Source organism: Falco punctatus (assembly GCF_963210335.1).
Source record: "Falco punctatus genome assembly, chromosome: 8".
Classification (NCBI taxonomy): Eukaryota; Metazoa; Chordata; class Aves; order Falconiformes; family Falconidae; genus Falco; species Falco punctatus.
Genome location: NC_137588.1, coordinates 48,581,772 through 48,609,717, shown reverse-complemented (window position 1 = coordinate 48,609,717; position 27,946 = coordinate 48,581,772). Strand labels below are relative to the sequence as shown.

The 27,946-nt window shown below is 40.2% G+C and overlaps 1 protein-coding gene across 1 annotated transcript in view; it reads right to left on the bottom strand.

Annotated features, from left to right (window-relative positions):
* SLIT3 (slit guidance ligand 3) overlaps positions 1–27,946 on the bottom strand; it is a 529,407-nt gene that overhangs the window by 41,447 nt on the left and 460,014 nt on the right. The window contains exons 27-29 of the mRNA XM_080399320.1: positions 21,014–21,111; positions 14,107–14,246; positions 912–1,005 (exon numbers count right to left, since the gene is read on the bottom strand). Coding sequence (XP_080255446.1) covers positions 912–1,005; positions 14,107–14,246; positions 21,014–21,111 — 332 coding nt within the window. The remainder of the gene's footprint in view (positions 1–911; positions 1,006–14,106; positions 14,247–21,013; positions 21,112–27,946) is intronic.

Below are 27,946 nucleotides of genomic sequence, written 5' to 3'. Positions count from 1 at the left end.
TTTCCAACTGCCTGTCTCTATTTGCTAAATTGCTCTGAAATTCTCTCTTCAGACAAGTGATGAACAGTGCTACTGTGCACCTCTCAAAACACCCCAACCTCAAAACAACCCACTGCCATTTAAAACACGAGGCTTTATTTTGCCCGCGCGAACAGTCAGTGTCATTCCCAGGATGCAAACGCAAACACAGACTTCACAAAACCTAACAGAAGCCAAGCGAGACGTGCCTCTGTGGCCAGCAGAAGACTGCAGCTCCCGTGTGAGAGCCATCCAGTTCAGCTGGCTGCTGCTGCTGCCCAGGCGAGGAAGCATGGGGAGAGCGGTCCCACTGCGGCCAAGGCTGGCCTCTGCCAGTGCACCCCAAGGCTGCCAGCCATCCCAGAAGACAACAGCTACAGTGGGAGTACAACAGAAAACTCCTGCCCTACAGCTTTATGCGCAGGCCACAGATTTATCCTTCCCACTCAGCAGTTAGAATGGGGACTGGATTTTAAACACTGAGCCAGCATGGGCTGAGGAGAGCCAAGTTACATCTGTTAATGTCCCCGTTATGCTGCCTGAATTGATGGATGTCCTAAGGAATGCATAAGGAACCTGTCCTTAGTTTCCGATGCAGGATCACATACTTTGCAGTAACTGCTCCAGAAGTACCCCTTTTGCCATGCTCTATCCCAGAATAATTTCTTTGCTCTGGGCGTACGTGCATTATTTTCAAGTAAACCACAGAAAGCTAGAAAAGTATGTATGGTTGTATTAAAATCAAACTGTGACATGGTCTGAAGTAATTTAGTGTTGCACTATTTGTGTTAATTTTGATGACTTTTACCCCAAACTCACTGCCAGTTCAACCCTAGTCAAGGCAATGGATGGATCTGGCCTGTGTGTGGAGACTAACATACACACATGCTTACCTGGTTCCTTTGTCAAGGGGAAGACATTTGGACTCATGTTGGCATGGATTCAGATCAGGAACACAGTGGTTAATCACCTCATCACACAGTTCACCTGAGGCAAAAGAAAGCAATGAAGCTATAACACTTCTTGGACAATCCTGATGCAACTTCAACCACGATGTTCAGGGATGGCAAATCTCCCTAAATGGAGAGCGCTCAGTAGTTCAGAAGGAAGCAACAAAATTGCTTGTGAGGGCACATGAGACTTCATTAAATCGGGCTCCTTTGCCCTATAGTGACTGTACTGTTTCTATTACATGAATTTGAAAGGCTGGTATAAAAATTACTGACATATAGACTCCACTTGGAGACAGGCTAAGGATCAAATGGGCAGTTCCTGACCCAGAACCTCTTCTATCAAAGCAAGAAAGTGACACAAAATCAAAGTGGCTCATTAGACCGTAACATTTTCACACTGAAAGATATTTTAGCCATAGTTAATACTCTGCCAAAGCAGCTGATTGGACATCATTCTGGAAAAGAACAACAACCCACAAACCCTTCCCCCCAAAACCTCTGTGACTCTCAATAATAGGAACCAGCTTTAGGACTGCATGCAATTATAAAAACATTCACTATTTATAAGAAACGTACTAGCTCTATTGTGCTCACAGGAGATGATGTCTTTTCAGAAAATAATCCATCACACGTAAGCTCAGCTCAGCTGTTCCTAGGTATGGTGCGTTACGTGCCACACACCTCCCTGGATTTGTATAAATTTTAATAATTAATAGTTTGAGAATGTTTAAACCCAGATAGTTTATTTAAATACCACCCTTCTCTGAGTCCTAAATTATTAGGTCACACTTCAGTACCCCAGGATTTGAGATGCAGCCAAAGACCACAGAAATCTTTGCCTTCCCAAGAAACCAGAAGAAACCTACCCCACACCTCCCAAAGCCTTGCAGGAAAAGCAAAGGTCAGCTGCTCTCAACATGGAAACCCCCAAAAGCTACAGTCACAAAGTCCCCTATGCAGCTTTATCAGAAGACTGCATCTACAGGGTTTCAAGGTTATGCATATTTTGTGCGCCTGTACGTGATATATACCATCACATGAGTACCAAGCCAGTGGATAGTGTGAGAAAAGAGATAATGTGGGAGGCACGGGTGGGCTGGCACTGTTTTAGCAGTATTTTTATGAAGCTGCAGCTCCACCTGTCTTGGAAGAAACTCCATTTTCAAACATCCTTACATTTCTGACTCTAGTGGCTCAAGAAACACTTGAAAACAGAAACCAAGCAAATTACAAAGATCAAAATTCAGATGGAAAATGCAAATCAGAACTCTCCGTCTTTTACCAGCTTGTGATCTGGCAGGGATGACAGAGCACAATTTTGAGGATGACCCTGGTGGTGACAGGTATGGTTTAAGTTGTTAACACCCCCAGCTCACTCCTTCAGGTTATTTCTCCCACATCTCCAGCCTCCTGGCAGTACAAGCTAAACACCTCTTTATTTGACTCTTCACATTAGAATAGAAGCATAATATGTGATTGCAAAAATCACTCAATTTTTTTGTTTCAAACACAGAATATCTAACATATCTGCTTTGAGAGCTGTCAAGCACACGTGAGAAAGTGAAGCAAGAATAAAAGCCCTAGAGGCACGAGAGAGGGTACTACCAGCATAAACCGCGTATTCACGTGCCATACACATCCTCATGGCTTTTAGGGGCTGGGTTTGGCAATACCGGACAAGTCTGGCATGGCCATCAGCAGTGGACACTTTATTGTTCGTAGTGTCAGTTATAAGACAACCAATTCCATCTAGAGCCAAGGAATCCCAGGAAGCCACCACTATTAAATACTACCAAGTCTTTATATAGCCCTGCACAAATCTTGGGCAAATGCAAGGAGTGTATCCAGCTCAGGAAGGGGGGCATGCCAAGAAAATTGAATGCCGCAAATCCATGGGAACCAGGGAAACAGATCATTCACTGGACTTGAGGTTTGCCATTGTACTTTGTTAGTTCTCAAAAGCAACTAGAGACGCTCAAGTCTTACAAATATGAACACAGTTGTCATTGGGGACGGCTATTAACGCATTTTTGAGGTGGCAGAACTGGAGATAGGTCTGCTTACTAAGCAATCTGCAAATCCACAGCCCACCAACCCTCCCAAATACTAACAAAGCAAAGTGATTCCCTCGGCCTTTGGGCAGACATGAACGTGAGCAGGTCAGAACTTGCCATGATGCCTGGACAACTGCCAGTTCATCATCTTGGTATTCCTCATGTCCCTTGTGTGCTACAAATCTTATGTGAGAATAAGCATGGAAAAAAGTAACTGGCTGGTGACATTAAAAGAACTCAATGATCTAAAGCCGGAAATATTTTTGGAAGACCATTTCATAACTGAATACAGTGTAGATAGATGCCTTCAACTACTCTTTCACTAAAAATGGTCAATACATACTTTTGAAGTTTCTATTTCTTTTTTCTTGTTTGTTTTGAAGAAAAGGAAACAGGCTTAAAAAAATAAGAACATTTTCATTAACTCTCAAAGGAAACCATCATTCTTCTCCACAGTCTTGACAAGTGCTTAGACATCCAGTAAAAATCTCCCCAAATGTCAAATATTATGACTCACTGTGTCACTCTGAAGGCACCACTATCAAAAGGTAGGAGAATTCTAGGCTAAGTACCAAACATAGCATCAAAAAAAATTTATCATTTTTTTCATGCAAAACTTGGAACATTTAAGGATCCTTCCTGTTATTTTTCCCATCTATCACTCATTAGGGAGCTCATTTGGGAATGCCTTGGAACTAGAGCAGCCTCATCTCAGGAAGAAAATTCTTCTTGATACATTATTTCAGGCCCCACCAATGTTCAGTAGACGTTGCAGAAAGCATGCCAGGGAAATAAAACACTTTCTGAAAAGCAAAACCCAAGGCACCAGCTACACAAAGACTTTCTCATATTTTATTCACTCAGAAAGTATCTGGGCCAAAAAATCTGCCCTCAGACCTGAGTGTGCAATATTCATTGGACGCTTTAATATCAGTATCAGAGGAAAAATCTGATCCTCTTTTCTTAGAGTGACACAGGGCTACTTCTCTGTGCAGCAATTAAAGGTCTAGTCCAAATTTCTCATTGAATAGCTATGTGAACCTAAAACCAAACTGGACATTAATGTTAGGCCAACTTTTAGCAGCACTGATCTCTTTGTGGAAGGTATTTGATCATGCTAAAACAACAGAAAACTTCAGGGTAGTGCTTTCCCAATTGTAGAAAACAATCCAACCTCCCCATTTTCCTCTCTCCTATATATTCTCAAATCAGAGCTCCAATGTGGGTACACAGGGGTTTCTGAAGTGCTTATATAAAAGACAGGAAAATAACAACTATATTTCCTTTCCCGTCATTTTTTTTTTTAATCCCAAATGATATTTTTGCTTTCATCAAGGCACATGTATTCTCTTTCATCAAAGATGAAGAGAACAGATCGACATGCAATGAAGAACAGGTTAAGACTGTGTCAGATTTACAAGAGAAAAACCACTTGTGCCAACAGATCCTACTTTTCATAGTAGCCAGAGTTATTAGGTCTACAACGTCCAGTGAGCGGTCTGTAGAACTGAGGTATGATATGGAGAGGGTACCTTCATAAAGGTAGGCACATCCTCAGCTGTGTGGGCACTGCATTTCAAACTTCTTAAGGCTGGTGGTAATGTGCTAGTAATTAGTGCTGTTTAGGAGAGGGAAGCATTAGACAGATGAAGGAAGCGGTCTGATCTGCTGCAAAAAATGCAAATTTCAGATTAGAATCAAGTTATACTGACAGGTGGAACAGTAACAGGTGGATCTCCCATCGCTGCTGTCCCATGCGTTAAAAAATAACTCCAAGCCTAAAAAAAATTTACATAATTTAAAAAAATTCTCCAAACGCTAGAAAAGCTATCCTGCCCCTTTGAAATGGCTTCCCTTGTTCCCTTCACCAGCACTGAAAGCACAACTTTTTTTTTTTTTTTTTTTGTCTCATGCAACATTTTCCTGGTCTTATTTTTTCAGCAAAATCATTAATTTCATGGGGTTTTCCACATTCACTTTTCACAGGGCTCACTGCTTATGAAGAGCTGCCAAGAAACATGCTCAGGCTTTTCTGTAGCCTTCCACACATCTCAGAATGAAGCCAAAACAATAATAGAGCAATAAAGATGACTTTTACACACCGTTTAATAACCATCTTCCTTTTTTTCCGTTCTGTGCTGTCATGAGAGCTATTTATTTCATGCCACATTAGACTTTTAAAACCAGGACCCAAGTTACACTATTTCTCCTGAATCAGTAAAGGAGATTGGATGCAGTAACAGTATTTAACCTATTTATCTGTAAGGAAAACAGCAGTTCTGAAAAGACAGTCTAGATCACCAATTTACAACCAGTAAGTTTGATGATTTTTCTTTTGTTTGTACATCCGTTGGGTGACACTTTGTTCTCTCATTCAGAGTACTCATGAAATAATTGATAATGAAACAGAGAAAATAATATCATCCTTAATGCGAGAGAACTTCCGTGGGTCCAGGAGGGCTAAAAGCAAAAATGCTGTCAGGAATTTCACAATATTACTTGAGAAAAGGAAAGTGCTTACAATGAAGAAAGGATGAAGGAAGCCTGGCCTTTACCCACAGAGAAAACTTTTACAGGCTGTGCAGGGAGAAGATATATATATTTGAGTAGTTAAACAGTATGTTGCAATTTTCTGAACATTGCCAGGTAAGTCAGAATAGAACTCTTCTCTTTATTCCTAATAAAAAAAAAATACTGTACTGTTTTTCTCATAAAAGATTACTCTGTATCAAATAACTTATATCAGAAGAAAAGTTTTTTTGTATTTTGTTTTCCTCTTCTCTCCTTTCAGTTATTAAAAAGAAGTCAGTGCCAGTTGGAAATTTCAGAACACTGAACCTAAAAATGGTTGGGTGGAACAGACATAGCATGTTCCTCCAAGAAAATAATTCAGTTAGGAATGTTGTTGATGTTTGATGAAAAAGATTTGAGGCTCATCTTAGAAAATAAAAAAAATGATTTTTTTTACTTCTAAACTGTTTCAACTTGCAATGAAGAAAAGAGAAATGTGAAAATCCTTCAGAAGCAAATGCACTCAGCTGCCATGTTAGATACCAAACCGTAATAAATTACCTGGAATACACAATAGCAACTCTTTCTGCATTATTAATGAACTTTGCTGTTGTTTGACAAACACCGCCCACAATACTTACTAGGCAAAAACCTAAAAGTTACTTTATGCTTTTTATTCTGTGTTAATGCTTAAACCCCTCACATTTAAGTCTTCATGTATTAGGTTTTGGCCTATTAAGTGGGAACCTGAAGCTACACTCCACACTGAGATTCCCAAAGTGGCTTGTTTTTCAGAATGAAGGAGCAATTATCTCTAATCTTGAGATTAAACAAAGGGGTAATGGATTAAACAACATCTGGGTAGAGTAGTAACGATCCTGTCACTATTTCTGAATCTTGAAGGAGGAGTAAGTTTCAGATCTGTGCACTGCCAAAGTACAAAAAATAGTATTCAACATCACAAACACCACACCACCACAGTGTGTAAAATGCGAGCTAAACCAGCTTCCAGTGCTCACCTGCATATAGCATCATCCCTCAGAACCACTGTGTCTGGAATAGATCCTAATTTTGCTGGACCCCCTACATTTTTGAGCCATATTACTTCATATGGATGTTTTCCAGTTATGTGATTTGTCTGGAAACTATTAGGGATCGATTTATTTATTTACACAATCTAGTGCATCCAGTCACATCTGAGATGCTATACATTTTCTGAGACGTCCTTTCAGGGCTGGCAGTAGGACACTGGACACACTGTAGACTCACGTGTCTGAATCTGAACTCTCATGGTCTGAACGGAGAGATGGGGAATGGGGGTTGTGGTCCATTCATAACACTTTATCTCTGCCACTCCTTCCTCCTCATGCTGGTCCCCTGCTCCAGTGTGGGCTCCCTCCCATGGGATACAGTCCTTCATGAACTTCTCCAATGTGGGTCCTTCCCATGGGCTGCCGTTCTTCAAGAACTGCTCCAGTGTGGGTCCTTTCCATGGGATACAGTTCTTCAGGAACAGACTGAAGGGACACTGTTCCTGCCAGAAAAGCTGCTCCTACACGGGCACCTCCTCTCCATGGGCTGCAGCTCCTGCCAGAAGCCTGCTCCTTGCTTGGGCTTTCCATGGGCTGCAGCTTCTTGTAGGGCATATCTACCTGCTCTGGCATGAGGTGCTCTGCAGGCTGCAGTATGGCTGTTGGCTCTGACATGGTCCTTCATGGGCTGCAGGGGAACAACCTGCTTCAGTGTGGTCTTCCCCATGGGCTGCATGGACATTTCTTCTCCAGCACCTCAAGAACCTCTTCCCTCTTCTTCTTCACTGACCTTGGTGTTTGCATAATTGCTTCTCTCATGTTTTGCCATCAGTGCTGCTGACAGGCTCAACTTCAGACAGCGGCAGGGCTGACAGGAGCAGCTCCTCACCTCTTCTCACAGAAGCCCCCCCTACAGCCGCCCTCCTCCCCTTCTACCAAAACCTGCACGCATGAACCTGTACAGTCCTTGAACCAATAGAGGGCTCCAAAGAATACTTTATATGCAGAAAGATTTACTTATTTCCTACTGACAGTTGTGCCGTGGCCATCACCGTGCTGTCGGAGTGCTGAATACACCAATTGCCCATCGGTGGACTCAGCTCCTCCCAGCCTGATTAACTGTGCAGTACACACCACCTGCCCATAAGCAGGTGAGTAACGGGCTTGTGGTTAACGTCTCATCCCCTGAGGCTTTTCTTCACAGATTGCATTTAATGATCCATTTGAGGATGATATTCACTCCACTCATCCTTTAAGACAATAGTAGCTGATCCATTTTCTCAGAGATACACTGTGGTCCTGGTGAACAAAGAGAAATTCTCCAGTCGATCTGGTTCCCCAAACATGACACATTACATTTTGCAAATGGAAATATGACCAAAGGAAATCCTGGAGCTGAGAGCTCCAACATAACAGGACACCCATACTGAGACTAAAGACAGGCTGCAGCACTGCCAGTTACTGTGCTATTTCCTTCTTCAGTCCCAGTACAATGAGATAAGAGAGTCCAATCTGATAGCAATGACATGTGGTTCTCTCTTAATAAAAGCTGGAAATGGGCTTAGGCTCCTAAACAAAGCTAAAACTTCCAGCTCTTCCAGCACTTCTCAGTCATAGTTAGGCAAGTGGGAAATGTGGGTGCCTTTTTATTTTTTGCACTGAAAGCCAACATACTTCACATTTGTCGAGTAACTAAAACTGAGAAACTTCCATGTAAGGCAGAACTCCTTCAAATAAAAGGAAGAAAATATCCAAACTTTGACCACATTTTTCTCTGCTTGTCTTGAGGAAGTTATGGCTAAAGTTCCGGAATTTTAGAAGAGGCAGATAGCTAAGCTTTCAGTGTTTATTAGGCAGCTAATAGCCTTGTGGAACCACAAGGCTGAACCACACTACCTAGAACCTTCCTGTTCCTATATCAAACATGTAATTAAAAAATCACAAGGGGGAAAAAACAACCTACAGTGCAATGATCAACTGCAGCGTCATTCAGCTGTCACTGGTGCCCACCTCAGGGGCTGCTGCAAAGCAGCCTCACAATGGTTAGCGATGGGAAACGGGTGGGAGAGCTCCAGCAGAAGAGTGTCAGCCACAAGTCACCACACAACTTCTTTCTTCCAGAGTCATTTGGCTTGACTAAGTGCTTGGCTTTTGCCATGCAACATTACCACAATCAGATATGCCAGAAAAAGAGACCATAATCACTAACAGTGAATAGTGTTCTGTCTAAAAGTAGCAAAACTGCAAAAAATCTCAGATACCATCTACCACAGGACACCACAAGGTCCCCTTAGGTAAAATAGAGCTTAGCCTTCTCTTCCAAACACATAAAACCAGAAATAGTTTCAAGCTTTTTTTTTTGATTGAGAGAGATATTTTTTTCCCCCTTGTGATACAAAATGCTTGCAGCTTTTTCCCAGGGAAACAAACTATTTTAAACACTTGCTCTCCTCTCTCCCTGCCATGGGATGCAATGTCTTTTAGAAAAGACCTATTTTCAGTAGTAGAAGCCACTAATTTTTTATTGTTTCAGAACAAAGAGGTCTGGCTATTTGCTGAGGCTTTTCAGGATCCTTAGCAAAACCTGAAATATTTACCAGTTTTGTTGTGTGTAAGCACTACATAGTCCTGCTTCTGCCTAAAATCAAACAGATGGGAGGAAGGAAAAATTACAGCAAACAAAACAAAATACACCAGCAAGTAAAGCATAAACCCCTTTAAAGTGTGTAGTATATGTTTGGTACAGCCTGTTTGGTCCTTTAGCTATGTTCGGACACCTCTTCAAGTGAAAGCACAGAGGACAGCGGGACGGAGGGAAGGATCTCTTTTTGGAGGCACAGAATCCTGTATTTGAATCTAGAACTATAAGCAAAGCAGTGATGGCTCTCGAGAACACGTATGACAGTAGTGAACAGAAAAAACGAACGAAAGGGAGAAATGGTATGAATTTTGTCCTACATTTCTAAGCCACAAAGCTAGGGAGACAGTGGAATGTTTATATTGATAGCTGGAGATAGAACATGTTAAAGCCAACAAGAGAAAAACTAGAAAAAATACAAAAAAGGAAATGAATTGGGGTGACTGACCTAACTCATAGCTTTCTCTTTCGAGGTTCTTATGTATGTTTCTTTTTTAAGAGAAGGAAAACCTTCAAAGCAGTAAGAAGCAGCTGTAATCTATGAAGGGGTCCCACCAGGCTGTAAACCAGCCCACAGACTGCTCAGGCTTTACAGCTGGCTGGACTTTGGGTACACAATTTTCCTGGAGGAAATACATGTTTATAATTTAGCTTCAGGATTAAAATAACCAGTCAGGGAGAGGAAAAAATAAGACAACAGCTGACAATAAAAGCCATCAGGACTCTGCTACACAGCGTAAGTATTGGTTTGGTTATGTAAATACAACCAACAAACATCGAAAATACTGACTTTTAAGAATGCTGAAGAAACCTGGTGGTGCAGGTAAGGGCTTGAATCTTTTTTACAGCAATCAGCCATCTGCCTATCCCCCCTTCCCAGTTTCACCTTCTTTAACTTATGCTTCAAAGAATCCATTTGTATTTCCACAACTTTTTAAAGTTATTACATGGAAAGGAACTAGGAAGGATGTTACTGTGACTGTGGGTCATTTTTTGGTGTGTTGTTTTTGTGGTTTTTTTTTAAATGAGAGTGAAATGGAGCTGGAGTGTGGGAAATTCGTTGCCTCAGCAGTCACTTAACAAATCGGCCATTTTTTATCTACTTTGAGTAGGGGAAAAAACTGTCAAAGAATTTTAAAGGAAAACACTACAAAAAGTTATTAATTGAAGAAAGATCTTTGGCTTTCACTATTCCAACCAATGAAAGCAAAATTTATGCATCATTATTGGGGATATTGTTTCCTAAAAAGGCTACACAAGTAAAGCTAGACAGACAGAAGATAAAGCAGGAAAATACCAAGGTACGGAAAAAACCCAAACCCTGGATACTGCAACTCTGTCAATAGCCAACATTTCCAACACATGCATTTTTAATTTGCATTTCATTTAGGAACATAAGATTTACTGTCATGATTTAACTATTAGTCAACTAAACCAAGGGGGATTCTAAATATTTCTTACAGGACAACACACATAAATGTGTGTTGTAATACACAAGAGCATTTATTTCATACATGCAGTGCTTACTGTAATATCATTGCATTCTTACAAGTATTATGGCATCCAAGACCAAAAGATTGATGAGGGCTTCAGATTACCTACTTCACAGTGCTACCAGAGCCTGCCTGCCTCTACAGTCAGGAAAAGAAGGAATCTGCAAGAGCTGTGCTGGGCACCTTTAACTAACAGCCTGAATGTTGCTCAAGACATTACAGATTATCAGTACAGAAACATCTAGTCTGATCTTCAGTGTAACACAGACCACTCTAGAAGTAACTTGTGTTTTAAAAAAGCATCTGCCAAGAAACCACATTTGTATCTAGAAACAACTCTTGTATAATTACAATGATAAAAATGTATGGTCTGGATTTATTCAGCCACTAAGGTCAGCCAACGAACCTTTTAAAGAAATTTCTATTCCCCATACAAGCATTTGTGGAAAACAAACAAACAAAAGTTGAAAAAAAAAAAAAAAAGCTTGCTCTGTCTGCCTACTCTTTGTTAAGCCAATTAAGTTTTTTCTTGAGATCTTCAAGATGTATTCTCAATTCCACAATATTTTTTTTTTTTATGTTTCACCTCTAATCCTCTTTCTCACCTCTCAACTTGGTCCTTGAATTCTGAACAACAGAACTAAGTATAATATTTGGGCACAAGAAGAAGATATATTACCTACACTTTCTGTCCTGCTAGATACACCCTGCCTATGGATAGCGCAGCCCTTTTAGGCAAAACACCACACTGTGAGCTCATTGTCCCCCAGGCTACTTCACAGGAAAAAGGTTACCCTGGAAAGTACCCTCCATGATCCATTCTTTGTTCATATAAATACAGATAAAATCCATGAAGCAAACACAGTTTGCTAACACAACGTTCAGCACAGCCAGCACCTGACAGGGGGGCAGGCACCTCAGTGCACAAGTCTGAGTACAGGAATAAGTATTCCCAGCTCCTCCAGTGACCCGCTTTCTCTCTGAAATATTAACATTCACTATTCTTAGTACATTCAACACCATACTAAAGTAATCAACTTTTTTTTTTTTTTTAATAGATACTGCCATAGTAATTTCAGTATTGCTTCAGTATAAAAAGGTTTATTTGAAGACAATATACACAGAGATGCCTTGGACATCACAGGAGACTTCAGTCAAACTCTTTGGTCAATAGATCTCCCTCTTTTCAGGTCAGGCACGCATATCTTTTCAAAGTGCTCCTTCATGACTTGCCTGTTTGCTTCCATGGCATTTCCTTAGCTGCTGTTCATTCAATCAAGCAATTTCAGCTCATGTCCAATTTCTTGTGTTTGGATTCAACTCTTAGAAGACCCTCAAAACCATGGCTCAGATTTTCTTAGCTTATATGTAACTTTTGGTTTGCTGACGGCTTCAGTTCTTCCAGCCATTTTCTGCTGTTCCCTGCCTTTCTGCTCTGAGAAGGCCAGGTGTACCTCTCAGGGGTATTTCAGCCCAGCCAGCTGCACTGCAGTCATCCTTCCAGGTGACTGATCAGGTTTGATGAAATATCCCTCTCCAAAATGGAGGCAAAGCAGGTTACAGCAATTCTTTTATCACAGTTCACTAAACTCTTCCCATTTTTAAGCAACACAAACTATTGCAACCCTTTAGATTTCTAATTTAAGCAACACCCCTATTTTTCAAACCTTTTTCACTTATAATTCATATTCTATTTTCCAGAAGTACTTCCTGCTCTTCTTCAAAAATGCAGTTTGTTTCAACTGTAGTCAAAGCTATTGCCTGCACTGTGATAGCAAACGCTTACTGTATGGTATATACAACGGTGTGTATCTCACATTGCCAGACTGGGGTCTAGTATTCAACAAACTCCTGCTCATAACCATAAGCACAGCATGAACAATATTCAGGTTAGGAAAAAAAAAAGCTGGAAGTCGATTAAAAATATTTCAAAACTGATTCTAAAGTATCATATGAGTTCCCTGGCCCCTAGGCAGACTGCCATTTGAGAAGAAATCCCAATCTTGCCTGCCTTTTTGGTCTGGAAAAAAAATAAAACTGCAATATGCCTGAGAAGAGGAAAGCACATTTGCATATATACTGGATTCAGTTCCCTACTAGACATGTCTTTTCTTGGCTGGGCAAATATATTTCCTCTTGTAAATGTAAAGGCTCTGCCTCCTTGTATAGAGTTTTGTTTGAAACCACCCAAGAACAGCTGACATAAATAGTGCACAAGTAAGCACAATGGGCTCAACATCCTATAAGCAAAACTCTTTACTCTGCTAAGCTGCAGTTTTTCAGTTTTTGGCAGAAAGATCATTTTAGGACTCCAATAAATGTACATTCAAGCCATAAGGCTTTTCTCAGCTAAAGATTTACATGGGCCTCCTTTGTATCAGCCACAAAAGTATTTTAAGAGTTTGGAAATTCTAGAAGCTTTCCTCCTGCCTTACTCAGCCACTCAAGCTTGATCCTCATTAAATCCCCCGACATGTAATATATTCCAGTGTACAAGAAGCCCTTCATTACTTCTCCATGCTTAGAAGGTAATAAACCCATTTCAAAGGATGGGAGCAGGAACTGTTGCAGGTGTTTCCTTACCACTCCATGCTGGGCCAGGAAGGCTGTGCTAACACAGTTTGAATAAGCCAACGGTACGCTCCAGTAACGGCTTGGGAAACGGCACTTTTAGGTTCCAGTTAGGAGGGTTTCTGCTCTCACAGAAGGCTTAGGAAGGAATTTATCTGAAATGCAGGATGGGTGCTGGAGATACTAATTCTGTTTCTAACTCAGTTACCAACTTCTGTCACTGTGGACTTAGCAGGTGACTGCACATCTGCTGGGCTGGGCTCACTGCCATGGGTGCACACTGAAGGCTACAACTGAGATCACGGTTTATTATACAGCCTTTGCTTCTTCGCTTGTGAAATGGAGATAATGAATTTAAAAAGCGCATTGTCAAGCTAATTTTCTTTAATAAATGCAGACCTCTGAGATCTCAGGTGAAAGCCACGCTCAAAAAGCTATTTTCCAACCATTTGAACAGACACTTTTTTTTATTTTCCAGGATTCAGAACTGATGTATATCAAACTCAGCTCATGACTGTGAATATTTCTGCAATACATTTTGAGAATGTGCATGCAGAAGTACAGATTTCTCTGAGACCTCAGACGTATGTTTTAATGCATTCTAAAATGAAGCATCAGTATTTTGACTCAGAGAAGTGGCCATTTTTGTGACATGTATGGCAATATTGGTAGAACTAACATCTTGCCAGTAAGACATCCAGGTTGCTTTAAAATGGGACTAGTTTCCTGGTTAATTATATGCTCATGGATAAAGTAAACATGCATTTGGATCCTTCCCTTCAGGCACTGAAGGAACTCCTCATGGATTCCTGTTCTTTGGTTGTGGCCCTTTCTTACCTGTGTAATTAGGAGGGCAGAGACAGACATAGTTGTTGATCCCATCCACACACGTCGAGTTATTCTCGCAGTCATTATCTTCACAGTCATCTGGGTTTATTTCACACCTCTCCCCCTCATACCCAAGGAGACACGAACAGCTTTGGAGAAAGAAAAGAATTAATAAAAAGTTAGCATGGATCTGAAAGGGCAGGAGGTTTGAGGTATAAAACTGAAATTAAAAAATATGAAAGTGTGTTGCTGGAGCCGAATTCACTGCTGCTGTGAAATACAGAGCACTTTAATCCTATGTGTTTGGTAAAGGATGCAGCCTGATGGTTCATGGGGTCATGTAATTATTTACATGAGACATAAAAGCATCAGCAGGAGACAGCCTCTGTTGTGCTTCCCTTTGCTTTCTTTGTCGAGAACCCTCGCCTTGAACTGAAGTGAGCAACTCCAGGGCAGGAGAGTAAACACTCATCACAATATTCAAATTCTTGGCTTCTCTCTTAATGACTTTGTGAGTATGTGGATACTTGCCTACTGAGGGCTGCACAATCACAGGGCAACTTGGCAGCTTTTAGATAGTTCGCTCTCTTTAAAGAACAACGGCTTGAATTGAATTTACAGACATGAACATTTTCTTCTCATTACCACTTTGTCACTTGTCCAAACAAGAAATGTTTGGGAATGATTGCTTTTACAAGTGCAGTAAGGTTTCAGTACTTCTGCAGCTCCTCCAACATCTATTTGTAGAGGAGCTGATGATGTCTAGATAATTCAACTAAAACACAAACAAACAATGGCAGAGCTAGTAATGGTTCTGTGATGATGTGGACACTCGTGAAGAATAATTGCACTGAATATTTTATCTCACAAGACTCTGATGTATGGTCCCTAGAGGGAGTGTAAGAAACTAAGTGGTTGAAGAATGACTTCAATTTTTTTTCAATCTCCATTTCCTTTCTAGATCTAGAAGTTATGGTTGCTAAGAGAACCTTTATATTTTAAACTAGCTGTAAGTGATGAAGAGGTGGAGGACACAGTTTTCTAAAAGAGAGTCTAAAAACATGTGTTAAGTGCTCCAGTCATTTCAGTGGCTTCTAAGAAGCCAGCAATGATATTTGAAGTGTCAGTTTTGAACTGTCAGTATTGCTGTTCACTAGTCACAGAAAGTGTGTGCACGGAAGGGAAGGGTTGTTTCGAGTCCCAGTCCAAACTACACATTCACTCAGCTGTTCATTTCCTTTCCCATACAAGTTCTGATGGCAGAAAAGGAACTGAACAATAAAGCACTACTGATTGATGAGGATGAAAACCAGAAAGCACCGCAGCAGTCACACTAATTGCCATCCATTGATTTCTGAAACCAGGAGAATTTCAATGCAGAGATAGCTGCAGGGTACTTTTTTCAGGTCAGACGGACAAAGTGAACATGGGGTCGTTATCCTCCTTTATGTAGGTGTCATGGAGATGAGGTTGGGAATGCTCTGGAGAAATAGGAGAACTTCAGAATCTGTGAAGAAAACTGCAGCACTTCTGGGCTGGTTGCTCTCAGCATGACATTTGCTTTTCTTCCTCCTGTGTCCATAGACTGAGCAGAGCACCAGGGCTCCCAAGTGAGGTATGGCACAGAGCTCTGCATCTACCCTCAGCAGATCCTAGGTTGGACCCTGAGGATAAGGTTAGATTCTTCATGACATGTGCAACCTCAGAAACTAAGAGAATAACAACTAGGAACAAAAAAGGGTAGGCAATGTGTCTTGAGCCACCACAACAGTAAGATCTTCTAGATGGGTACAGAACAGGCATACAGGTCACATGCTAACAGTCATCTTCACTGAGCTCTGCAGGCACCACAAAATCAGGTCATGAGAGTTAGAAAACCTTCACCATGAATAACCAAGACCAAACTGCCCAAATAAATCCAATTTAGGACACAATAAATCAATAAGAAAGATCTTATTTTCCTGTCTCAATCTCATTATTGCTAATAAAATATGTCCTCTTGCTGACCCTGCAATGATCCAGAGGATCACAGGAGGCAGATAAGAAAGAAAAGCTGGCACACTATCTTTTGTGGCAATGCAACTGTCGGGGAGGGGGTTAAAGACATCTAATTAAATACAGTGACACATTCATCATGTCTCCCCTTTTGATTACAAAACCCCATTTTCAGGGGTTTATAACTCAGCCATAAAAATATGCTCCAGGCTGCAACTTGGCATCCAAGGTCTTGGTTTGAGAGCGCAAATTTTTCTCTCCATTTAAAGAAAGCAACAAGAGTGGCTTTGTGCTGGTTATTTTTATGTGAATATAACACCATTTTCCTTCCACAAAAGGACTGGGACAACTTGGATGTATGCAATTAAAAATGACATTATTAAATACTATCACAGAAATGGTTCAACTCAGTAGAGTTACCATCAGTAACAATACATATGGGATTGTTAACATACAATTGCTCAGTATTAGGACACATTCCATACTGAAGGAAATGTCAGCATAATTGATGACATTTGGCTACTGGTCCCTATGTATTATAGGGAGTCTTTACATTATTGCTTACATATGATTCTTGATTTTGATTTGCATTCAAAAGTGCCAAATATGAGGACTGAAATTAAAAGATAAAACATACAATTTGGGACCTGGATTGAACTGTATGTGGAAAGAGTTGCAGTTTGGGACTGTTTGTATGTATTTTCCCAGAAAAAGCTTAGAAGAAAAATGAAGTTTGCAGAGTGACTGGAAGGTCATCAAACTTGGGTTCCAGCTGACCGAGAGAGAAAATTAATTCCAGAGACAACGATGAAAACTTTGTATTGACTAAATAGTGAAGCAGTGTGAGACAGCATTTCATTTGGACCTCAGAAACAATGGAGCCATGCAGGAAAGAGCTATTTTCTAAAATGCTGTGATCACATAAAGGTCCAAATTCCCTGTTCCTCCAGTTTAGGGATTTTCTGTTAAGTGTTGTGTTTTCCTAAAAATAAAGAAATAAATAACTCCTCACTATGCCCATGAAGGCATAAAGGAACACAGAAATTAATGACAAAATTTTGGGGGTAAACTTTTGGAGCTGAAGTATACTAACAGTTTTGTATGTTTACTATATTAATATTTTTTTTCATAAACTAATGAAAAAGTTTAGCATCTGTTTATTAAAATAGGCATACATACAGTGTATCACATTTCAAAAAAAATCAACTTTTAAATAGCGATAGTAAATTCTTTCAGGAATATTACAGTTTCTCTGTAAAGGAGCTTTTTACATATACATCCCTATGGAGTAGCCTGTAAGTCTGGAAGTGCAATGTTTTTCCTTGAACTAGGCAGAATTAACACCAGGGAGTTAATCAGTTCCAGGATTTTACATTTATAGGGAACTTAAAGTTTGTGCAAAATGCTAAAGAAAATGCTCTGGAAAATGGAGGGGGGTTTATATGGAGAAAAGTTAAAATAATCCAGAGACTTCGTTTCCCAACACTGTAGGTTCTCAAAGATCAGCTGGTTGCCTGTGAAGCAGAGCTGACAGCTCTGCCTCCTTCGTCAAAGTCTCACTCACAGTCACGCTAAATGTCCAGGACATGCCTGATTGACTATATATTTTTTTTTTATCAGTCTCAATAAGCACTTTTTTTGGCAACCTTTTGTCAACGAAGACAGATCAGATTAGAATAAGCAATTCAAAGGGAGGAAGAACTTCATGTTTCTAATCCTCTGAGCCTCATGATGTCACTTAACTATTCTTCAATACGGAAGTTGCCCCTACCTGAAAAAAGAGAATGTGAATATTACTCTGAATTGAAAAAGGTGCAAGGATAAAGGATACCACGAAGGACTGAAGAACTCCAGCTGAACCTTTGCCCTTTGCTGTCCCACCAGGACCTGCTATTACAACAAATCCGTGTGCCTCAATCCCCTGCTGCTGCAAGCCCTAGTGGGTACCAGGCACAGCGGGCGAGTCAGGCTGGAATCTCAGTCATAACTATGAATTTCCTGTCTTTGCCTCGGGACATCACCCTTTTAGCATTATTTAAAAGGTAATTTTCTTGTCTAAGGCTACAGAAACTTGAGAGTTAAACTGCTTGGCATTTCATAGGGAGAGAGCTTTGGCTTAAGTTTCCTTTTTACAAGAGTAAAGATTTGACAAGTTTGGCAGCAGAGCTTGTGTATGAATTTATTTCCCTTGGGAAGAGAATATACAGAAGATATAATTTCTTTTACAGGCCACACAACAGAAAAATCCAAGGAGGCCTCTGATGAAAAGGTTTTTGACATCCGCTTCCTCACAGTATATAATCTAAGGCAACGTTTTCCCATCTTGATGAACGTAATTTATATGCACGTAACTCTGACTGCTGCCATCCAATGGAGAGGAGATATCTCACCAAAAAACCTCAAGCCAACCAACCAACCAACCAACCAACCAAATTCAATCTCAAAATGTTTCTTTTTCTTTCCTGTTTCTGACTGTTCCATCCCCACACCACATTTCTCTACAACGTGCTAAAGCTCCACGCCCTGCTTCTCCACAGCAGCTGGGTCTATGGTCTGACTGAATTAAAAACACAGAGAGAAAACAGAGCAATGCACAAGCTGAACATTCAATTTTATAAAGCAAGATTTTGACGAGATATGGGTTTTCGGGTCTTTTATTGGACCAACTGAAACTATATAAATAACTATAAAGGCAGAAACCCTCCCTAAAAAGCCTCAAATGTTGTTAAGCAACAAAACCACCCCTGCAGTTTAATAAAGGATCTCAAAAATGACGTTAATTTGGAACTGAAGCAAAGCCTCTGAATTTGTAATTGAGACTTCATGAGAACAATGCAGAAGTAGCTTTCATTTTAGGTCATTCAGAACTTTTTACTTTCTACTACAGAAGAAAAAAAAAATGCTAAAGAAAAACCTGGTCTAAAATATAAGCTGAAGCCTTTCATTCTATTATTATGGATATTACAAAATGATTTACTAGCACATTTTTAGTATCAGCTAGATTTTTGAAAAATGTGTACTGACAAATGTGACAAAACTCAGATATTCTAATGTGGTACAATTTTGCTTTGGCATAAGCTGGGAAAAGTTATCTAAACAGTATTACATGAGGGTGACCAGAAGGGAACCTGAACTGAAGACCACTAAACCTTTATTTCTCTCAAGCAGAAACTGAACCTGAACTTTTACTCCAGAAATTGCTGGGCCTGCTAAAACACGAATCAAGAAGAGGTATGTCAGTGGTTGGAGCAAAACCTAGGAGTTCTGTCAAGCAGCAAGACCAGTTGTGCATGCTGAGATCTGCAGAGCCTCCTCATCCTCTCCCACCACCACGCACCAGCGTGACCCTACAAACACATCTCTACTCAGATGCGCTCTTCTACTCCGCTCACAGCCTTGCTCAAGCTGAGCTCTAAACTGTACCTCATGGAGACATGGCTATGTGGTTTATTCCTGTTCTCCCAAGCTGGAAAGCTTCAGATTGTTACTCATAACAGAGCCTGACAGTGTCCCTTCATCCCCATCAACCTCCATTTCTCCATTGCAATATCATCAGTGTCCTGTATCCAGCATGTGCTATTTCTCTTTCTGTAAGGGGGAGATTCTTGGGGGTGGGCAGGCACAGAGCCAGAGAGAAGCTTTGGGGCATTTCTTCCATTGTTTGCTTCCCCAGTCATCCTACCAACAGGGCAAAATGGAAGCTCTTATGTGCTTCATTCCCACATGAAGGATTTGGGGAGTCAAAAGGAAGCCACAGTGTTTTTCTGGAAATATCAAAGGCATCCTACCACTGGTCGGGGAACAGGAGGTGGGTGCTAACCTCCCACTGCACCTGAAGTCCTGTCAGTCACCCAGACTTTCACCTGGTCCTTTCTATTTCGAAAAAATCCTATTTTCTGACATCAGATGATATGGGTTTGCTGACTTGGTTAACAAACAGTTAACCTCAGTTGGAACGGTCCTAATCACAGCTGAAACCAAACTGGAATCAAACTGAAAGAATGTACTGGTTTGACTCCCAGCTTACACCATTTATAAACCTTGCAATTCTGTGTCTCCATCCAGCTGTCATTGATAAGAAGCTATATATATCAGAGAAGACAAAACAGAAGACTCAGTAATGTGTAAAAGCTTTTAAAAGTGAGGCTTTCATATATGCAATTGAAACAACATCATGGTGTACTTTTGTACGTATTTTGTTCAAGAAACAGCATAAATACTAAGGAGAAAATCTATGAAGGTTTCAGCAACTCTTTTTTTTTTTTTTTTTTTTTAATTTTCTATCAATTTTAATGACAACTAGTGGCCAAAGCCTCAAACTTGTATTTTCTTAGCTGTAGAACAGTGTCTGTGGCAGCACAAATCTCCCAGTTACCGCACGAAAATTTCTGGGCTTCTCTTGGAGTATCCCCACCTATACTGCGTCTTTCTTATATAGGAAAACTGAAATCCTTAATGTCCAGCTGCAAAAGTTATTCTCTTGCAGGCACAATGCTCAAGATGTGGCAATCTCTTCATGTCTTTTAATTGTTTCTTTAAAGCCTGCTTGTCTACAAGATTCTTCAGTATAAAAAACATTTTGCATCTGGTTGTCAAGCAACAGTTGCTTACTTTACTAATACAAGAAAGGGTCTATGTGAGTTTGAAATGCCCCAAGGAAAATTAGCATACAGATAACACAGTGCAGATCAGGGAGACCACTCAAAATAGTTCTTAAGGGTATATTCCATTATGAGAAAATAAGGAGGCCTGTTTCAGAGGAAACAACATGTCACACGAATGAAACCAGATTAATTAGTTTGTATGGCAAATAGAAGTGTCACATGCAGCAGCTTCTACAAAGTAGCTATTACAGTTCATTAATGCAAAGTAGAAACATTTAATTTTACTATCTCATTTAAAATGAGCTTTGGGTTACTACCTGAATCCATCTTTATTTGCCTCGGTGAGGTGGCAGGTCCCTCCATTCTGACATGGATTTTGAATGCACGCATTAATGGGCACACTGCAGTCTCGGCCCTATTTGGGAAAATTCAAAAGAAACAACGTTAGTAAGATTCACATCATCTGAATCAACTTCTCTTGCTCCCTCTCCCTACTGGTGGCACCATTTACAGGAGGTCTCTGGTCTTCAGACCCTTTGCATCACCTTATGTTCTTTATTGATGGTCAGACATTATCATTTAGGTGAGAATCTGGGCAGGGCAACTGTTCTGACCAACGGGACTGGTGGGTACCTTGGTATCATTCCATTTTCAAGATTTTAGTTACCTCTTTCATTTGGCTGTTTTAAAGAAACACCTGGTTTCATCATTACTCTAACACACTTTAATCTCTAATGTTAGTTATAATGAAAAGAATTAATCATGACCAAAGGTAAGTAGAAGGCCACACACAGTCAGGACAAGACCACAGTCAGCACTCATTCAACCGCATTTACCAGGTGCTCAGTTAAACACTGCAACAGTACACCATCACCATACTCATTACTACGCTTCGTCCAAACCTAAAGGGGAAAATTCGTTTTTATTGTGGGAACTGAGTTTGAATTTCTGTACAGAACACATCGAATCCTGCTTGAGATGTCATCATTGAGTCAGTCCCCTTCTTAAAGATTGCCCTAAAATATACATCAGTCCCAGCTGACCTTCATGAGCTTGAACAACCTCCACTGTTAAAAACTGAGTTTTTATTGGCTCTTCAAGGCATAGAGATATTTCTCTGGTCATTATATGCTGCTGGTTATAACAAGCTATTTGCAAAATCAGCAAATACATCAAAGAGCTTGGTCTTGCTTTTCAGTTACTCACACAGTAGGGTGGAATAAAGACACCTGAAAGCCTCAATACTCAAGGGATCTGTGCAATCACAAGAAGTTCAAGAGATCGCTCTACTCTTCCTACAGAGGATCCCGTTAGCAGTGGCCCTCTGCCAGCTCACCTACTGGAAAGCTGATATATGACTGCAATCAGGATGAGAAAAATACCTCAGGAGATACATTAATTTAATCAAGGTCTCTGGGTTATTTTGCCTTGGCTTAAAAAACATTATTTACATTGTACTTTAGAGGAATAACAATGGCAAACTACTTGTACGTTTCTAAAAAAAGGGCAGATGCCAACCCATGACATCGCTTCCTAACAGCTGTAACTTTTGTGCGTCGATATTGAACACTACCCTACCACTGCCAACTTTCCTTGCTGACAACACTCATCAGAAGTCATTCCTTTCTCCACTGAATTTTCAACAGCTTCCAACCCTTTTCAGACTGAACCTACTCAGTGTGGTGTACTGGAGGGGTGGCACTCAGACAGATTCTATAGTCTCATTTTTTTATGATGGCCATGTTGCCAAAATGAAGCATCTTGATGCCTCAGCCATATGCTGCACATGACAGCATCTATTGCTAGTTGTTTTTCCACCTAGCTTTGAGACTTTGTTGTTCCCACTTCAGATATACTATTACATTTGAATTAAGAATGGACTTTGAGAAGCCTAACACTGTACCTGGCAGATACCTGACAACAATTTCATTGCAGCAGGATGAATGCAGTGGGGTTAGAAAAGGCATAGAAAAGGACTACCAAAATGTTCAAGGGGATGGAGCAACTACTTTAGAAGATGATACTACAAAGACTAGGACTCTGTAGTCTGGAGAAAAGAAAACTGATGGGGGTGATATGATTGAGGCTTACAAAATCATGGAGGTGGTGAATGCAGAATTGGTCACAGGCTAAATCCCTCAGCAGTAGAGGGACACTTAGTGATGTTACAAGACGAGCTTAATACTGCTAAAAGAAAATCCTTCTTCCAAAGTATGAACTTCTGGGATGTTTTTGCCACAAGAGGTTGCAAAGTCAGACGGTATAAAAGCCATAGACAAATTCATGTACAACAGATCCAAATCAGGTATGAAAGACAATAGGCAGACATTGACATCTCTAGTTGGATGATTGGTGGGCACTGGGAGAACTGGAGAGGAGCGGTGGCCAGGCTTGTGTACTCTCCTCAAACAGCAAGGATTTGCTGCTGCTCCTTTGAGAGACAGAATGCTGCAGTAAATTCACTACAGCCAATTATGGCATTTCTCATGGTGTTATGTCAAGTTGTCTGAAAAGCTTATTAGGCTCTCAGGAAGGAAAAACGTTGCCTACCTGTTTTTCAAAAGAACCTAGCTGCTCCCTGAACCAAGACTGCACAGCTTTGTGCATTAGAAGGGAACAGATCTCTCAGAACACCCACACCAGGATGGGCTTGATCAGTCTGTCTATGGCTGCATACCTGTTTGGGAAATCCTGCTCTTGAGTGAAGGACACATAGGCTGGTGACCTCTATCTAACCCTTGTTAATCATTGCCTGCCTCTCTATTACCTCCCACATTGATCAGAAGTGCATGCTCAGCTCTTGACTAGTGTGCTCATTTCCAGCAATGTGCCCAGCCTGGAGGTGACAAACCAGCAGGACAAGGAGTGTGTAGGTTCTGTGACAGCTCAAGCTACATTCATGCTTTAAGTACTGTATAAAAACTAGAAGCAAACTTAATTTGTCTCTGGAGTGCTTATCTTGAACTGGTGCAACCTCAATTAAGCCTAATCAAGGCATTAAAAAACCCAGGTCAGCTTCTAAGTGTGAACTTTGCTATAGAGTTCATTCAATCTGGTCTGTCCGCTCACGGTGCCAGGCTCGTCCATTCACACCATACAGTGCAGTCCTCCAAATACCACTGAAAGCTTCAGTATTTTGTCAGGTAGGACATATTGCCATCATACTGTGAGAAGAACTGAGACACACAGTAATTATATTTCTGTTCAACACCACAGAGGAGCTTTGTTACAGAAATGGGAAAGCTGTATTTCTTGAGGCTCTGTCCCCAGCACTCCCCTAAGAGAGGAGCAGCAGCTTTGCATTTTAAAATCTGTGCAAATACAAGGAAACAGGGACATCCTTTTCCTTGGTTGAATCAGAAGAGAAACATTTTCAAAAAGCAACAGAAATACCTGGCCCCCTGCCTCACTGTGAGTTCATTCCCCCAACAGCAGTGCAGGCAGCATGCAAAGACCTCACCCAAGACCTGGCAGAGAGGGTTTCTGCTTCATCCCCGCGGCATTTGCCAAGCAGCCTGTCCTTCTCCATTTGAAATCCTGAGCCCCCAAATGTCTCTGGGAAGAATTGGGAAAGCGCCGAAGGGAAGCTCATGCAGGTTTTATTTTGGCACCATGTGGTCCGCAGCACTTCACGGATACGAGCCATGCAGCATTAACACTAATCCGCTGCCACCCTTCTGCAACATTGCCTGTGTTCTGTCCATCTGCGTTGTGAAGCCTGTGTGTTTACCATGTTATCCTAGTGAAGCTGGAAGATGTAATTTTTTGTATTTCCAAGATCACAAATACTTTTCCTGTGTTCCTGTAGTACTGACTATTTTATAGATACTTCACTAACATCAGTTACTTCTGTTTCACATGAACTCCTCATCCCTGTATCACTAAAATATTAAACCCTCTGCAGATAAGCAAAGCAGAAACCACAGCATCTGTTTTTCTGAAGGTTTTTGTCACAGTTGAACACTGTGTAAAACAGTCACATCACTTCTACTGTTGTTACTTGGATAATTTTGAATGTTCTTGTAAAAATTTAATAAAGATAAATGTTAAAATAAGAGCAAGGCATTTTCAGTCTCTCTCATGGCACATGAAATTTCTCATGACTTAGACACAGCTCTCATTTTTGTACTGAACATGGCTGAATTATTGGCTTCTTGGGCCTTAGGCACCATGGAAACCAATTAGTATGTGTTGCTGAATCAGACTTAATTACAACACTAAGTTGCTATGTGGCTTTAGGAAAATGAGAGTCTCTCTGACTCAGTTTACTCATTGTAATAAATGGGCAAACAGCACTTAATCCTTCTCTGAGGATTATCTTCTCTGAGTTGACTTTATCAGTAACACACTGAGAGCCAACAAAACAAGTACAATTTCTTGAACACAGAAGACTGTGAAAAACAAAGAATTGTGAAAGGAGAGAAGCTGCATAAAACATTGGTACTAATAAATCTACAGCAAAGCAAGGCCATTTTATTTCCGTATAAGACTGTCACTACCCAGAAGAGCCTAAAGACATTCCAGAAACATCTTTCAAATGAATAATGCAATTCTCTAGTCTCAACTTACAGTAAGACTGTTCTTACTGGAAAAATGGAATTGCTGTCAAGCATCACTAACATTAATTTATCTGTGAGTTGGGAAAAACTCTTTGAATTACATTCCCTGGAAATAACTATTGTTACAAAGGAGAATATTGTACATTTGCTTCAAGACTGAACAGCCTTTTAATGAAGGCTGAATCAGAAAAGGAGGTGCAGACTTTGTTTCAAGGACAGGCGAGAAGACATGACTGTCTCAGCAATTCACAGAACGAGGATGAAGGTCCCTTTGTGTGCGATATTTTATTTCTAGAGCTTTTTTAAGCTGCAATAAAATTTTTTCTAGTTCAATAGGAAAGCATCAGATCCAAAACACTTTTATACATTTTCTCTCATCTTCTGTAGAAGAGGAAAGGATTAGGTGCTGAAACAAAATTTCTGCAACTAATCAGAAGACATGTACGTTCAGAGTCCAGCTGCCTTTTTAAATCTGAAGTACCTCAGCTGGTCCAGATTTTATTTGGGCTGCTCCAGCTCCATATTTCAGTGAATGAGAAGAGAAACTATCCACCATGCTTAGAAAGTGTCAGTTCTTCATTTCATACTCAACAGTAATTTACCGTACTGGGCATTAGTGTATATACAAGCTGTTCCTTGGTACTGCTCTGCCAAATTCCAGCCTTTACAAGTATCCAATACTGGAAAACATTACATCATCATTAGTAAAACACCCAAGAACAAGTAGCAAGAACTAGTAAGACCCTCAGCAGGAAGAACAAAGGACAATATGATAAAAAAAGCACTCATCTGTTTTGACACCATTTCAACCACTGCAATGATTTTTTTAAAAATCAATTTTCACAAATTATTATCAGTATTGTCTATGGAGACTGAAAGCTTCATTCAAGATCACATGGCACATATTTGACCTCTGACCATTTTAATGTGTTCTTTCACCTGTTTCTAATGGGAGTGGGCACCTATTAGAGGTGGCAGCATGGAGCTTGCCACAAGCACAAGGTATAAACTCCCTGGTGTATAAAACTATCCCTGCTGACTGCAGCAGAAACATGATCCAGCCCATGATGAAGGCACCTGCATACAGGCAGAATTCTATCCAAGTTTCATGGTTTGTGAATAAGGAGACCTCTTTCCAGCCTTGTTCAATGACTACAATGTTTTAAAGCATGCTGGAAAAATGAGCTATACAAAAGAAATACTGAAGTTTATTCCTGTTGAAAACAATATACGATACATTCATAGTAAGATTTATTTAGATGGTATATGTAGAGAACAGATGGTAGCATTCATGTGTTTAGTAAAAATACTAGATGAAGACAAATGTAGTTGATAAAGACTTTAAATTAAGAACTAGGAAATTTTCATAAACAATTATCAAGCTCTAAATAACAGCTAAAGCTTTTTGGGAAATCAGAATTACCAGCTACAAAGATACTATATTGCAAACCTAGTCCTTTACCTTCCTAATAGTGGAAGGAATGTATCTGCATCCAACTCTCAGTCTCACAAACATTTATACACTTGTCTTATGGGTGTCCTGCTTAGATATTAATAAGCGGTCATTAAGGGAAAAGGCTAGGTAAATCTTCCACTTCATGCTAGGCTTGAAGGAAAATTCACAGAAAGAGAAACTGAGAAGTACACTGTGTTCCATAAGTGTGTATTCAGGAATGATATTCAAACTTACAAGTATCTGCCAGCTTTAAAATTTTAACCTCCTAATGTTAAGAAATTAAGAAAAATTGACATTTACAGCCACTCTGCTTCCACAGAGCTTGGGAAGTATTTTATTAAACACAGTCTTCTGAAAAATTCTGGCGTATGCTGATTTCTTGAGTATTAAAAGTACATCTGTGCATGCCAGTGGGACTCGTTCTTATATTCAGACCTGCAAAGGACTAATAGCAGAGTGGAGGGCTAAATGTGTGTAAACAAGTTGTGATTCCTGATACTTGTTATAAAAGAATGAGATGAGAAGAGGGGAAGAAAAAACATACAGAAATAATAGAAGACAGACACAGCACAGAAATAGAATTCAGTTGGAACTCCTGAATAGATTTTTTCACTTGAGTTTTGCTTCTTTCACGCTTAGTGAAGTGAGAACTATGATCAAAGGTTTTCCTAAAGTTACGGCATACAGCTATCCAATAAGGTATAAACTGATGCTACAGTCTTTTACCTAGTGGCATCTTTACCAGTGTCTTCCTTCACCATTTCAAACCTTTATCTCTTTGTCATAAATAGTGAAAATTGGAGAGTAAACTGAAATATTTCCAGGGCAGGAAGGGAAAGAGATGTCTCATGAACAAAGTTTTATCACATAAGCCTCAATTCCACTAGAAAATTAAGCTAGGAAGTAAGCACGAGGTATTCAGCAACTCGTCTATAATAAAGATATTTAGCAGCCATAAATACAAAGGAGAAACAAGAATAATTTTGCATAACTGACCAAGGAAACACTCGCCACAAATTCAGTTACACAGCTCATACACCAAGTTAAAAGTTCATTAGGAAAAATTCTCTCAAGTGTATTTCAGAGCCTTTCATTGCAAAGAAACCCAGCATTTGCTATAATGACATTGTGAAAAGTAAAACTTTTATGTGTACTGCAAAACTTAAAGCAAGTTACAAATGTTAGGATGCCATTTTATGCTAATTGCGGCATGAAGGACTTGATGGATACCTTGG